The following is a 16464-nucleotide window of genomic DNA, read 5'->3' on the forward strand; positions in this document are numbered from 1 at the left end:
CGGCCACGAGCTCCAACCATCCAAGAAGCAGAAAAGCCACATGAAGGAGCAAGAGAGACCCCAGGCCAGCCCAACAGAGTTTTGAGGAAGCAAAGAAATGAACAACAGTGTCACAGAGCAAGAGAGAAAAACAAAACAGAGAGAGGGAGAGAAACAAAACTGTGGTGGAGGATTTGGGCCGGTGGCTCATGTGGTGCTACGGCACCATACCAGTCATTACTTGTATTGGAAGGCAAAGAAAAAGCACTGTGGGTAATATTACTCATTTTTCTGGGCAGTTTTCCATGTTTCTGATGCTGTTTTTCCTAAGGAGATTTTAACATACCTGCCTGGCTGGCCTGTTCCATCAGTAGGGTCAGTAAAAGGAAAGAAGTGATGGATTGAAAGTAGATGCGTTGTATGGGGGGAAAGGAAAAAAGGAATATATCTCACATCTATACCACGAGTATTATGAGCAGCCCAATATGGGACTGGAAAAAAGATTACAGAAAAAAGCTGAAAAGTTGGAGGGTGAGAAGTGCAACAAATTCTACTGGGAGTCTCAAAAGAACAAATGTGAATACATATAAAAGATGTTGCAAACTAATATTAAAGTTAATCACTACAGCATCATCATCATTACTACTAGTAGAAATATATAGAAATAGTAGTAGTCAGAGCAAGAAACATTTACTTGGATCTTTTCATTCTTAAGTCCCTCTTTCTGAGTTATTAACCCCATAAAGACAAGATTAGTGGGAGGACTAGGAAAAAATTCTTGCCTTTGACAAAAACTTTCACTCTTGTGACCTTCATACACTACACAGTGTGATATAGTACAAAGAACATTAGGCTTAGAATCAGGAGGAGTCTGGGTCCAAATCCTGACTTTTATCTCAGTCTCTTCTTCTGTAAAATGGGGATGATGATCATGGTGATCATCAGATCTGACCAACAGATTCATTAGTAAGCCTATGGTTTCGAAGGAAGAAAAAGGGTCAGGAAATTTTGGCCAGGGCAACCATGAGAACAGGGTTGTCAACAACAAAGGAACCTAAACGAAGCTTTCTGTTTAGTTCATTTACTTATCTAGGCCCCTCATGAATGAGAACAAACCTTAGTTTCTCCATCTGGAAGGTGATAAAATGATACACCCACAAATTCATATCAAGGAGGAAAAATGGAAAGAAGGACAGCAAGGGAGGAAGGAATGGGGTTGGGATGGACATTTCACCTGATTTTCTATGTGAAGATGGAATCAATGTTTCCTAAAGCAGAACCAAGCTCCTGGTTCCTCCCTTTACAGTGTGCAATGCAATTTTAGCCTTTCTAGATATATTACTGAGCAGCCCCTTTGCTACAGAAATATACATCAGGAGGTTAGGGAGGATGGTGTCCACAGCCAAACTAGTTGTATGTAATGGGATTTCTTTGGGTTTGTTTTCCTTAGTCATGCAAAACCAAAAAACCCAACACTCTGGCACCTGTTACCCAGAAATGGATACCAGCTTTGTTCTTCATTGTTATTATACTAATCAGTAGCCACTTAACTTTGACCTTAATTATGGCCCTCTAAGTGTAAATGTAGATTAAGCTTCTCACCACATGAGCTTTCTCTAACTCCTTCCCAAGCTTGTGTTATACCAGGTGTGGATTCGCTAGAGAAAGCCAAGAATTCATCCTGGAGAGAATGTGGCTCTACAGCACGCCTCCCGGAACATATATGTCTCTGAGCTCTGTCTAGTCTGGCCCCAGGAACTGGGGCTCTTTGGTCAGAAAGTGAACAATAGGGACTTACTCAGGCTTGGCAGGCTGCTCCCTGAGGTCTGAGAAGCAGATGGGATTGATGTTCCAGGCTCTCCATTGTGTGTAGTTCCAGAAAGCTTCCCTGGTAATGTTGGGTATTTGTTTTCCCCTAGGAAAAGGGTGTCCTATGGAAAAAACAGAGATGCAATTTATAACAGGACTGTGGTCTTTGCCAAATATCTAAGTTAGGTGTATCCAACATGCATTTATGTTCTTACCAAATACATATAACTCCCCATTCTAACTGCATTTATTTAGAGCTGGGATATTTATTTGGGATATTGATTATGGGAGCCAGGGAGAATATAGATGACACATTCTTGAAAGCTGCCTACAAACCTGGCACAGAGATAAGATATTATAATGATAAGAAATTGATTGAGGATGGAAAGTAGATAATCTGATAAAATGATAAGAAATTGGTTGGGGGAAGGAAAAGTAATATAAATTCATTTGACAGAAGATATAGGGAACAATGAAGAGTCACTGTTAATGTGGACTTAATTCTATCTTAAAAGAAAGAACTAAATGGTAGAAGTACAGGGATAAAGTCATTGGGAAGCTGAGGAAAATACTAGATAGGATCAGACACATTTTTTGATTTTAGGAAATCAAGTTTTAGATCATTTAGAGAAGAGAGGCACAGTTTCTCTTTATGAAGAATGGGAGGCTTTCAAGGCTTTCAAGAATGAAATTCTGACAATATAACTGAAAATGGTCATTGCAAAGAAGAACAGGAGGAGCCTGCTACCTTAAAATACAACAATAAAAACTTTATGGGACCACAAAATGATGAACTCGGATTGAAAAGCTGGAGAAAGGGGATAGTGAGAATATAAGAGTATAAATCCGAACAAAAGGGCAATGAAATATAGATAAGCTTGTCTGAGAAGAGATAGTATAAGTTAATAAAAAGAAAGTTATTTGATCTGATTTTGTTTCTGTTTTCTCCGTTAAGAACAATGACCTAATTGGAAAGGGTAGAACAAAGAAGCAACTAAAGAACAACATTAAAAAGGTAAGACCTGAAAAAATGAGTACCTAGCCACTTTAGATGAATTTGGATTGACTGAGAAAAACTCAGGGATCAGGGAAAAAACTTAAGGGATCTGCAGATAGGACTGCAAAGTCATTGAAGAAAGGAAAAGCACAGAAAAGGGAAGAAGGAAGATTATAGAAACTACTGCCCAGTAAACCTGATATTGACTTTTCACCAAAATTCTAGAAAATAACATTAGTCAGATAATCTGTGATCTCTTAGAAAAGAAAGCTATAATCAGCAGGAGCCAGAACAGGTTCTTAGTAATAGAGGACCAAATGAAACTCCAAATGTGTGAATGTCTGAGACAATTTAAACTGATGTTTTTCTAATCTTTTTCCTGTGGTTTCATTAGACTTGGGTGGGGGGAACTCAGATGGAAAAAAAATTATTTATTTATTTTCATAAACCTTGATTGGAATTTTTTACTTCCTTTAATAATATTTAATATCTTATTCCGAAAAGGGGATTTGTGTTCATCATCAGATTCCCAAAAGGACTCAAAAAATAAAAAAAATAGGAACTTCTGCATCATGCAGCTAGGCAGTTTTGTGGATAGAGTCCTGGAGTTGGGAAGACCCTATTTATCTCTTTTGGTACAGATAAAGAAGTCTTATACAGTATTAGAGAGGAGTAAAGAGGAACCTCCTCCCATAAAAGTGTATGGAGAGAGGAGGAAGCTCCCATTATGAAGAAGCAGAAGTCCTAATAGAAAAGAAGCTCTCTCTTCCTCCTCTACTAGGCTCCAGGATACTTCCCAGGTAGAAGCTGGGGGTGGGGTGAGGGAAGCATCTTTCTAATGCAGATTAGAGAGAAAAGGTGGAACCTCTCCAACCAAGAGAAAAAGATTCAGAAGCAGCTTGTGGAGATGTACAGGAGTCTTTCCTTAAGCAATCATTAAGGTATGAGTCAAACAGATCTTGTTGACTTAGCTTAAAAAGACCAAGCTCTCCTATTTCATCTCCAGGCATCCTGATCTCTATCTGGCCACTGGACCCAGAGGGCTCTGGGGGGGGGGAAAGTGAGGCAGGTGACCTTGCACAGCCTCTTCTCACTTAAATCCAATGCATTTGCAAGTCAGGGCATTCCTCCCTGATGTCATGGTCCTGACAAGGACAAGAAATGGACAATAGCAACTTAAGGTATGAGTATCTTAGGACCAGGAACATCTCCTTTGCCCCTTCCTCTTGATCCCCATCCCTCATGATATGCAGGAGGAAGAAGAAGGGGAGAAGGAACAGAAGATCTCTATAATGGTTTCCTGAATTAAGGGTTCTAAGTGCATATTCTCATAGAACCCATACTAGAACTTGGCAGTGAGATAGAGCTCAAAGGGTAGAGTCAATGGTGGACTTGAAGAACTATAGTATGGTGGAAAAACTGGCTGATTCTGGAGCCAGAGAAGCTGCGTGTGAATCTTAGCTTGGGTCCGGCTGTGTCCTGGGGAGAATGACCAAACCTCAGTGGCCTATGGTCTCCTCACTTAAGAAATGAAGGGGGCTAAGCTAGACATTTTTTCCCAACTCTAAATTGAATAACCCATGTTGTAAATCAAGAGCTAGTTAAAAGTTTTTAAAGTCTGGCCTAGGGACCCACCAGATAGAAAAATAATTCTCCAGGGAAAATCAACCTGAGCAATTTTGAGTTGGAGTGAGGCGACAAACTAAGGCTAAACCTCAGCTTTTTCTATTACTCTGTGCATAACCTTGGGCAATCAGATGCCTTAATTTCCTCCTCTGCAAAGGGAAAGTGTTAGACTAATGACCTCTAGTCCAAGATATTTCCCAGCTCCGAATCTATGATTCTATAATGGTTTCTTGTAACACAAACTGTTCATCCATCAAAGGGAAGTCTGTGCTTATGTGACTTTCATTGCTCCCCTCATTCATCAATTCTGAAAGGCTCAGAGGCTGCCACGTTGGTCTGAGAATATATTCAGGTGATAAATCAGCCACAAAAGAGATTGAGGTTTAGAATAATTGGTAATCTTCTTGCCTCCATCCACCATCCCACCCCAAAGCCCATGGTCCTTGTGCTAGGAGAGTAGCAGACACTACACATAGCAAATATCATATCCCATTAAGGCAAATGACAAGTGAGTAACACAGTGAATATACCTCAGATCCTACAACAGGCACGAGTGGTTTCCCGTCTACATACTATGGAGTTGTAGGGAGGAGAGTTTCAGTTTGGTGGAGAAAAAGCAACAAGACAAGTGTTAGTATAAAACACACACAGAGCTCTCACTTTGTCCTGACCTGCTGATTCTGCTATTCATACTGTTATTTTTGCCACCCCCAAAATAAAAATCATTGGTCTTACTGGCAACTGCATAAATAGGGACCATGAATCCTCAGTGGCCAAAGGAAAATGACAAGTGAGCTCTATTTTGGGTCAGGACAGGAAGATCATAATCACTCACAGAAGATACCAACAGACCCTTATGGTTTAAGTCATTTTTTCTCGTGTATCAGTAACAAGGGTTCATGGCAGATACATCAATACCAAGTGACAATTATACCTGTTGTAAACAGTAATTTATTTATTTTTTTGCTCCAATACAGATTGGAGTAAATGTAAGGTACATTTCAAAGCTGAATCTATGGTTACTTGCCTAAGATAAGAGAAATATTTAATTTTAAACCTGAGAGACCTCAAGTGAATTCTCCAGCAGAAAGGGACATCTAGAAAGACATGCACTGCTCTTCAGGGAATAAGAAAAAAAAATGTCTTTAGCTTCTTGGTTTTTTTTCCCCCCTGAGGCAATTGGGGTTACACACAGATAGTAAATGTTAAGTGTCTGAGTCCAGTGCTCTATCTGCTATCTAGCTGCCCCTTTACTTCTCTTATTGGAAAAAGTAGCTAGACTGGATGTTTCCAATGTCCACTAAAGAAAAAGGAATTTTGATTCTAATCAGCAGCTTACCAGAGCCTCTTAGCTGGCTTCCTTATCTCTCCTCTCCTATTCTGAACACTGCTACTATACCCGGTCTTTCTTGAACACAGTTCAAACATAGGAATATTTGTCACTTCCCCTGATCAAAAACCTTCAATGGCTCCCTAATGAACACAGGATGAATGGCAATCTCTTCAGCCTGGGGTACAAGGCCCTTCCCAATATAGTTCCATTTTCTCTAATCAATCTTTCTGCCAGTACTCCTCAACACAGACCCTTAGCTTTAGTCAGTATGAGCATCCTTGTTATATCCCTAAAGAGTTTCCTCAAATGATTATTCCTAATTCTAAGTAGCTTCTCAAAATGTTATTCCCTTGTCTTTCCTAATCACTCAAGCCCAGAAATTACCTTTTTTTTTTTCAGTTTGCTTAAAGCACCTACACATGGCACCGTACAACTCAGCAGCTGCTTGAATGCGGTTCTGTACCAGTAGTACAAGTCACAATTGTTTTAAAGCTTGTAAAGGACTTTTTGTACATTATCTCCCTTGATCTCTGGGTTATTTTTAAAACATGGGGTTTGGAGTCTGGAGGACTTCAGTTGGAATTGTGACTCAGACACAATCACTGTGTGATCTCTGAGCAAGTTATTGAGCCTCTCTCTAGCCTCAGTTTATTCATTTATAGAATGGAAGATGTCTCTCTCCTATTGGAACCCATACACATAGCTACTACAGTATTGGTCATTATGTAGATAAGCAACAATTACTGAAAAAATGACAGGCAAACCTTTTCCACAGAGTTACGTTGCAGGTCTTCCAGACTACTGGACACTTTTTCCTGAATCCTTAAACAGCAAAAAAGAAAAAGGCAAATAATTACTAGGGAGCAAAACATGTGTGCCTGAATGATACCCCTAGAGCAGATGGACTGGCTAAGCTGGATGGCACAGATGTTTTAAACTTAAACCAATTATGCTCTTTTTGGCTCAGAGTTCAGAGGATTTATCCATTCGGACCAACCTCATTCCAGGAAATAACGTGCAAAACTGAGGGTAGGGACTACAATAACCAGAGGTGCATCTGGAAATCACATGCTGTTCTTTGAGGTCACCTGCTTGGGTAGCTTCCGTTCTCCTCCTCCTCCTCCTAACACAATGGCCCAGAGCCAGGACATCTCTGTTTTTGATGACATGCTTAGTTACTGAGGAAGGCTACCTCCTCTGGAGCAGATGTGTGTGTGTGTGTGTGTGTGTGTGTGTGTGTGTGTGTGTGTGTGAAAGAGAGAGAGAGAGAGACAGAAAGAGAGAAAGACAGAGACAGGGAGAGAAGGAGAGAGAGAAACAGAAACAGAGTCAGAGAGAAGGAGAGACAGAGAGACAGAGAGACAAAGAAAGAGATAACAGAAAAACACACACACAGAGACAAAGAGACAGAGAGAGAGAGAGAGAGAGAGAGAGAGAGAGAGAGAGAGAGAGAGAGAGAGAGAGAAAGAGAGAGAGGAGAAGAGAAAAGAGAGAATTTGGGGGAAAGATTATGGGTATCCTTACCAAGCACTCCATCAAAATCTCATGTTTTTAATGAACCCAGTGTCCTACAAACAATCTGAAGCCTTCTCTGAAGGATGCAGATTTGCAAAAGCCAGATCCCAGGACCTGAATGGAATCCATAAGCTTTGTGCTTTTCTTTTTCTTTCTGGAACACTGATGCCATTTCCAGGGAAAGTGAGGCAGCCCTGAACCTGAAGAGAAGGCATGCAAGGCTGGTACCTGCTCTGTGTTTCCAGGGAATCCTCCTCACAGTGGGAAATTTGGCCATTGCTGGTACCCAGGATGCTTCCACTGTCAAAGGAAACACACCCAATCAGTTAGGTCAACAGCTCCTGTGGCTCAGGACCACACACCCACCAAGGGCTCCAAGGGGTAGCTTGTTCCCAGAAGTTGGATATGGGTGATATGACCTTAAAGCCATAAGAGCAAACTAGAAGGGAATGTCACAGGATTCAGGGGTCTCACCTTGTTTCCAGGATTTTCTGAGGCAGGGAAGGAGCGCCTAAAGTAGGGGAGGTACATCTGGGAGACATCTGCAGGGAAAACAGAATTCTCAGGCATCTTATCAGACACACTGAATAACATACTAATTTTTTTAAAGACCAGTTTCTTTCAGACCCCATATGAAGAAAGAAAATTAGTAAAAGTTAGAACACACACAGGCTTTAGCTTTCTGTCTTTGTGGCTTATGTTAACTTCTATGGAAAGGACCTCAGTCAGTTTCCTCAACTCTAAAATGACAGGATTGAAAAACAAGAAACTTAAAAACTCTGATCAGTGTTAAATGACTTGTCACAATTCCAATAGACCAATGATGAAGCATATTAATACATCCTCAACAAGAGGTGATCAACGCCTTCTGCAGATTGAGACATCTACTTTTAGGTAAGGTGTGAATTTGTTATGCATTGTTAGTAGGGTTATGCAGTGAGAAAAATTTGAGAAGTATTTAATTTAATAAATTTTAAATAACAGGATGGGACTAGATAACTTTCTGGTTCTTCTCTTACCTAATTCTAAAAATTTATGATCTATGAAATTTTATTTCAAGAGGATTTGGTGTTCCTCAACTTGGTAAAATCTGTTTATGATTTGGGAGTCAGAACTAGAAATCATGACTGGCTCGTTAAATGAATAAACTTTGCAGGCTAAAAATTTATGGACCTAACCCAACCCAGGATGATCTGTTTAATGTAAGTGAGTTGTTAAAGTTTCCAGACATCCTCCTAGTTCACTTACTTAACTTGTAACTGATTGCCTGGCAGAGACTTAACCAACTCCCTCCCTTTCTCCCAGCTCAGAGTTCAGGTCAGACCCCCAGGGCTGCTTTGGGTTTAAAAATCAAATAATAAAATCCAATTACCTCCCAGTTTCATAGCATCTCCTAGGATTTGTTCACCATGTTCCATTTCCTGAAAGATCCCTCCATTTCTTCATCTCCACTAGAAAGGATTCTTTCTGAAGAGCCTGAGGGAGATCAAGAGAAAGGGAAAATAATTTTACTCAGGGTGACTTCATTGCAGAGATTTGAAAACAGTTTTTCCTTCTTTATAATAAAAGTAAAGTAAAAGAAAAGAGAAAGAACTGGCTGATAATGGCTTCCCCTCTGTCTCCTTCCACTTACTATATGTAGCTTGTATACACTGATTTATGTACATACTGTCTCTTATTAGAATGTAAACTCCTTTCACAACATAGAAGTTTCAGTTTTTTTGGTTGTTATTTGCTTGTATTTTGTTATCTTTCTCATTTTTTTCCTTCTTTTGATTTGGTTTTTCTTGTGTACCATGACAATTGTGGAACCGCAAATGTTTAATATATATAGGATCACTTGCCAATCTGAGGAGGGAATAGGAAGGAAGAAAGGGAGACAAATTTGAAACAAGATTTTGCAAGGGTGAATGTTGAAAATGATCTATGCCTATGTTTTGAAAATAAAAATCTTTAAAATTAAAAAAAAAAAAATAGCTCCTTGAAGACAGGGGCTGGTTTTGCTTTTTTTTTCTTTGTAACTCTAGTATTTAGCACAGTGCCTGGCTTCTATCCTATCCGGGATAATATTCACATCCTTTGTTCTAAAGTGATTTCATTTTATTTTTCTTCATGGACTTCACATTCCAGACAAACTGACCTATATAAAATTCTCTAGTACAAGATATTCTACTCCCAGCCACCATAATAATAGTGCCATTTATAACAATTTATTTATATTGATTGTACTATGTGTCAGGCACCGTACTAAAATATTTAGAAATATTATCTATCCCACTTGATCTACAACCACAACCCTGAGAATATATCCCAGTACTATTCTAATTTTCCTCAACATTTTTAGTTAAGGTAAACTGAATTAAGGTGATTTGACCAAGGATGGCTAACAGGTGTCAGAGGCCAGATTAGAACTTAAGAATTCTATTCCATCAGTTAGCAGACTTTGCAGAGGTTGACCCATGTCTAAAATGCCCTACTTCTTCATCCCTGTTTGTAGTTCCCTGTTCCATTCAAGATTCAGATCAAGTGAATGAATGAAGGGATGACATTTATTTATTAAGAGCTTTCTAGGTACAACATTTATTGCTAAGAACTGGGAATACGAATAGAAAAGAGACAGTCCCTGACTTCCAGGAACTCATATTTTATGGGGGGTATTAGCCATAAGTCAAGATGACAAGGACCCATAATCCTTAGTCTAAGATTCATACATAGAGCCTTTCTTGAGCTATATCCCATATTAAGGGGGCTTTCTTCTCCCCCCCAATGGATACCTAGTTGTTGCTACAGTGGATAAAGTGCCAGGATAACTCATCTTCATGAGTTCAAACCCAGCTTCAGCCATTTACCTGCGTGACCCTGGGCAAGTTACTTTACCTTGCTTGCCTCAGTTTCCTCATTTGTAAAATGAGCTGGACAAGGAAATGACAATCTACTCTAGTATCTTTGTCAAGAAAACTCTAGATGGGGTCATGAATAGTTAGACTCAACACCAAAATCTCTTACTGACCCACTCTTGAAATTATTAACTACTTTATATGTGTTTTCCATTTATTGTTTATTCATTGTTCTCTTTCCCATCCTCCCTCTCCCTGACTCAGTAGACAAGAAGTTCCTTGAGGGCAGGGATTAATACCTTTTTTGTATTTGTAGCCCCAACAATGTCTAGCATACAGCAGATACTTAAATATGTGTTAATTTTAATTTTCTATTGCTACAGTGATTTCCCCAGGTTATCTGAAAAGAAGTTCTCTTCCATTCTAGCTTATACAATTTCTTTTAAATTTTACAGGATGGGATCTTCTCATTCCACAGAAACTTTGCCCTTGCAGTCTATAATGTGATTTTCCTATGATTGCAGAAAGTCAGGCCCCAATAGCACTTAGACAGAATACTTTCCCTGAAGGGCCAAAAACAGATCCTGGAGAAATCATGATTGGGCAATGATGGATGGACGAGGAGATCAGATCAATGCTTCCAAGTTAACTCTCCTCTTCCCTCATCCTGGGGCAATTGTGGGATTGCTGCCAAAGAATCTTAAAACTCAGGGATTTTCAAGATCCTTCCCTCCCATGCTTGTCTCATCCTGGGAAAAAGCTCGTAAAACTTGGCATTTCATCAGAGTCCTTAACAACAGTAATGGGTGCAAACCACCAAACACTTCTCCTGATATTGTAACAGGCTCTGTCCATGGGAACCAAAAATAAAAGCACTGTTGCATCATTGTGTGGGCAGCATCCATTAAGGTAATTAAAAAAAACAACTCTCTTTGTCCAATTGGACCCAAGGCACTTGGAATACAAAGACATATATATATATATATATATATATATATATATATATATATATATATATGTATATAAACTGAATTCACAGAAACCTGTATTCTTATTTATATATACATAATAAATAATAAAATAATAAATAAATATATATGTAAATAAGAATACAGAATATATAAATAAGAATATAAGTTTCTGTGAATGCAATTTAAAGGACATTAGCTGCTGAGTACCTTCCAAATCATCCATGAGATGAATGAGCCCTATCCTTCAATACATGGTAGAAGGTTAATCAATTCTTAACCAATTAATTAATGGATCAGTTCTTGATTGATGGAAAAGACAGGGAATTGCACTGAAGGAATTCTAGTGCTGATATTCACCATCTCTCAGAAAATAAAATTTCAGTTTGTATTCATTTGAGGCCATTCCTTGTTGTTTCCAATTGACGTAGGGCAAAAAGACACAGCATGGTAAAAAGAACCCTGGCTTTTAAGTCAAAAGGGCAGGGTTCAAATCCTACCTAGGAATGATTTCCATCTATGTGACCTTAGGCAATTAATTTATCTCCTTGGGCTGGCCAAATGAGGGGATCAGATTAAATGGATCTCAGTAGATCTGGGAGCCTATTTTGCCTTCACAGGAACTCCAGGTGTGGACTGATGCCTCTGGAAGGTAGACTGCAATTGCTGATATGATGGAGGAAACTTTGCGACTTACTCGTTCTCACAAGACACTCTAGGCCTAATGAAAACCTTGAGAAGTTCTCCCTCATCACACACAGCAAGCTTTGAAAGGACAACTAGACAGGGTCATGTAATTGCTCCCATCATGGGAGACAGAGCAGAATGGTGGTTAGGGCACTAGGGCTTTTTGTTTGGAAATATTGCGTTCAAATTCTGCCTCTGATTTACTATTCGAGTAAATCTGGGCAAATCACTTAAATAGTTCCTACTTGAAATTTAGAGGTTCTTTCTAGCTCTGATTCTGTGATCCTATAATCACCTTCAACCAACTATTTTCTCATACTCACTGAAAGGATGGAAAGGGAGAATGAGGGATTTCTGTTGGAAGCAACATTGGGGTTTAATACCCCTTGCTTTTGGCATAGTGGGCATAAGGCCCTAGGAGAGAGAATTCACTGAAAGGAAGGGAAATTCTTTTGGGAACAACAATGAATTTGTCTTTTCTCTTACCGTGACCACCCAACATAATCTCCTTTACCCTTCGGTACTGGCTCAGTAATAGCGTGAGCTCCTCTATCCTACGGTCCTGAAACAAAAAGGAAAGAGATTTAGAAGACTTACAATTACTATTAAGAATCAGCTTTAAGGTGGCCAGAGATAGACAGGTCAGATCCCCACTGTGAATTATAGCAGAAACGGAGCCATCTTAGGAGTCAAGAGGACCAACTTTCAAATCCTAGCTGTTATTTCCTACTTGTGTGACCTCAGACAATTAACTCCTCCAATCTCAATTAACTCTTCCAGTCTCAGTTTTCTTTTTGCAAAATAAGGGGGTTGGACTGGGTCAGAGGTATCAAACACTCTGTACATGACAGATTAAAATGAAATTGGAAAATATTTAACAACAACAAAAAAAAAACCCACACAAACAGTGGAACAAATAATATTAAAATGTGGTTTTCTAACTCAGTGGCCTGCAAAGAATTTTCTATGGTAAGCAGCTCCCCTTTCTAGTTAAACTGAATTAGACAATTAAATTAAAAAAAAAATAATAGCTATTTATTTTTCTAAATACATGCAGAGATAATTTTCAACATTCACCCTTGCAAAATCTTGTGTTACAAAGTTTTCTCCCTCTCTCCCTCCTTTTCCCTCCCTAAGACAGCAAGCTATCCAATATAGGTTAAATGTGCAATAAGAATATACTTTTATTAGCCTACATTTGGAAACATGAACGCTCCCCAAATAGAAAAATAGCTAAATCATCATTTGCAAATATCATTGCATCATAGGAATATAGGAAAACTTGTATGAACAAATACAAAACAAAGACAGCAGAAACAATAAAAAAAAATTTACAATGACTATGGTAATAAAACAGCACTTGGAGCTGGGTAGGATCAGATTAATTGCAATGACCAAACTTGGTTCTTGAACCAAAGAAACATATTTCCTTTGGCTCATTGGAGGTACAGGCTGAAGACAAGGACTAAAGGTATAATATGAAGAACAAAAGGCATTAAGAAAATATTAACCTCCCCCCCAAAAAAAAAAAACCAAACCCCAAACCTCGAGAGCAGAACAAATCCTTTTAAATATCTTCTTGTACCCTAAAGGGGTTTGTGAATAGCTTTGCCTGACTCTAATACCAAGACAATAAGTCTGGATGGACATACAATTCATGTAGCTGCATAGTGGAATATAATAGGTGTGGAGTTTTATAAAGGAAAAAAAAAAAAAAAAGCAATAATTCCATTTTCCAAGAATTTATGCCCTCATGAGTGGGCTTGCAAACCAAATCACAAGAGGACTTCAGATCCACATTTTATAGAGGAGGATAAAAGACTAATCTTATCTAATCCACATTTTAAAGAGAATAAAAGACCAGAGAGAGGAAGTATTTTGACTAAGTTTACATAGGTTTTTAATGGCAGACTCAGGAGTTGGAACTCATGTTCTCAGACTTCAAATCCTATACTCTTTTTCACTGGACATAGCTCTTTTGAAACCTTTAAGAGCTGGAAGATACAGAAGACTTCATCTAATCTAACCTCCACCTTAAGTACCAAAAACATGTACTAAGTCACCTCATCTCTGCTTATACATCTCCAGTACTAGGGTATTTATTTCAGAAGGCAACCCACACTGCTAATGAGATAAAAATTATAAAGTGCTTAGTGCCTGGTACATAGTAAATACCAAGGATAGGAAGATCATTCTTTTTTAATAATGTGAAACGAATATCCCTGTAATTCCCATAATCACCTAGGTTATGCTTCTGACCTCTGAAACCATGCAAATCTAATCACTTTCTCCTCTTTCGAATCAAGCTCTTCTATTTTTCCTTAGTTTTAGTCTCTTTAGATAATACCAATATGGTATAATTTTACACAAGTTTCACTACCCACATAGTGATCTAGACCACATCTGTTTGTATTTGCTAATATTCCACTTAAAATTGAGACAACCCTTGAAGTGTGATCTAATCTGGTAATAGTGCTTCTTCAAATGATCTACAAGCATCTCTTGGAAACAAAGATCAATTTTTCCCCATATCAGTATTTTATTGGTGCTGCCATATGACTTTGAGACGAGTCTCTAAAGAAATGAAAAAGAAAGTCACACAGATAGCAATAGAAAAGTACATGGTGGGCGTAGTAAGCAGGCTTGAACATATAACTAATAGGAAGAGAAGGACGTTTGAAAGATGGGTCATTCAGAGAGGGTGAGGGATGACCATGGACAGCGCAGGCTGCTAGGTTGGCTGTCAGAAGTATTGAAGGCCCTTGGCTTATTGTGGGGCTACACCATTAAAAACTTATAGGAAGACTTGTACAGGGGACAAATAGGATAATCAGGCATTTGTGTTACAATGTGCAATATTGAGGGAATGTCCAAACTCAGGGAAATAACAGATTCATGTACACCTATTTTTTTTTTTGGGAGGGGGTACAAGAGTCAGCTCTCTTTCTCTACCTCAACTTACTTTGTAGCCTACTTATTTGTGCTTGTATTGTAATTTATTTTCATTATCCTTATTCCAGGGAGGATGTGAGCCCTGAGGGTTTTGTGTGCTTGGTGCCTAATACAGTGCTTCAAACATGTTACTAATTTAATAAACATTTGTTGTCATTTATTAACTTTATGGCTAATTAGTCTCCCCGGATTTTTTGACGGAAATAATTCCAAAATCAGTTTTCTGCCATCTTACATTTCTGTTATTGATTTTTTGAACCTAAGAGCAAAACTTTATATTCACATCTTCCCTTTGTAAAATATTCTGGTCAAGATAATTTAAAACCTAGATTATGTCAGCTACTGCTCCCAGCTTTGTGTCTGCTGACAAATGAATGAGTATTCTGTTATGTCTTTATTGAAATTACTGGTAAAAAAGTGGAACAGGGTAGGGCCCTGTAAAACTGTGCTAGACTCCACCCTCACGCTTCACAAGGATCCTCTTTGGGAAAATATTTAATCAGGTGTGAAACCACTTAATGGCCCTATGAGCTTTCAAAAAGCTAGTGCAATACTTTTAGACATAATTAAACCTGAGTTTTATTATGTGACATATGACTTTTAACGAACAATTTAATTAAAAAAAGTCAGTCTCTTTGCACAAATATTTAGTTTAATCCTGGGAATAAAAGACAGGAAGAAGATTGGATATCTGTGCAGGGCAACATTTTTTTGTTCAATATGAGAGAAATTTACAAAGAAGGTTAGAAGCCGGGACATTCTAGATATGATGTGTTTATAATGATAAAAACCCTGGATGGAGTTCTAGGACCTCAATAAAGCAAAGTTTTGGGCACTTCCTAAGATTATGAACCTTTAGCATTGATACTCACAACAGGGTCAGTTCTTCCCATGGAATGTCAGATGGTCATTCTCCACTTTGATTGGCTGCCAGGGCTGTTGGGCCAATGATGGGAGATATTTTTGAACCCTCTATGGGTCCAAATTTACTACTGGTTTGACTTTCATGTTGTAGCCTCTCAAGTTTGGATGCTTCATGGAAGAAAATCTCTTATCAGTCGCCAAAAGGCCCTAGCAGCCAACAAAAACTCTTTGGACAGATCTTTAATATTTTTAAAATAGTATAAAGATACTGAGAACCCAGTTGTGAACCCCAAACAAACACAAGCTTCAAGAAGCACCCTATTGGTCAGGGACTAGTAAGTCCCTCTCTATAGAGGGTTACTCTAGTCTTACCTTTTCTTCATTTGCAACAAGTAAGGTTTCCATTCCTATTTTTAGACGTTGAACTTCTTGATCTACAGAGAATTAGGAGGCAAAGAGAATTTAGCTGGTACCTTGCAATCATTTCAAGCAACATCAGAGTTAACAGATAAAAAAGCAAAACACACACACCTACACACACATACACTCCCATTTCTACCATTGCCTTAAAGAGACTTTTTATGTCTATTGATGGGAGCATTTAACAACAGATTAATTTACTGCTTATGAGATTTATTGGAAAGAATAAAGAAACTGGATGCTGTGTAATATAAATGATTACATTTGGTCACAAAAAGGGGGGGAAATTAATTTCTTTTACAAAAATGGTAGTTTAGCATATACTGCCAGACTAAGCTGATATGTTGGTTACTTTTGGGGAACAGCTTTTCTTTGTCCTTTTTTTGCTGTAGTTTGTTATATGTTGAAAGGAGAAGGGTGAAGTAAGTTTGGAAGTGAAAGACACTTAAAAAAAGATATCAATGCAAATTTAAAAAT

General features: G+C 38.5%; 1 protein-coding gene across 1 annotated transcript in view; it reads right to left on the reverse strand.

The window, feature by feature from the left end:
• PPFIBP2 (PPFIA binding protein 2) overlaps positions 1-16464 on the reverse strand; it is a 173754-nt gene that overhangs the window by 11375 nt on the left and 145915 nt on the right. The window contains 8 exon segments of the mRNA XM_074275431.1: positions 1778-1910; positions 4942-4983; positions 6509-6566; positions 7488-7559; positions 7734-7801; positions 8632-8735; positions 12238-12313; positions 15940-16001. Of these exon segments, the coding sequence (XP_074131532.1) occupies positions 1778-1910; positions 4942-4983; positions 6509-6566; positions 7488-7559; positions 7734-7801; positions 8632-8735; positions 12238-12313; positions 15940-16001 (615 nt within the window).

This window comes from Sminthopsis crassicaudata, chromosome 6, assembly GCF_048593235.1.
Source record: "Sminthopsis crassicaudata isolate SCR6 chromosome 6, ASM4859323v1, whole genome shotgun sequence".
NCBI classification, from domain to species: domain Eukaryota; kingdom Metazoa; phylum Chordata; class Mammalia; order Dasyuromorphia; family Dasyuridae; genus Sminthopsis; species Sminthopsis crassicaudata.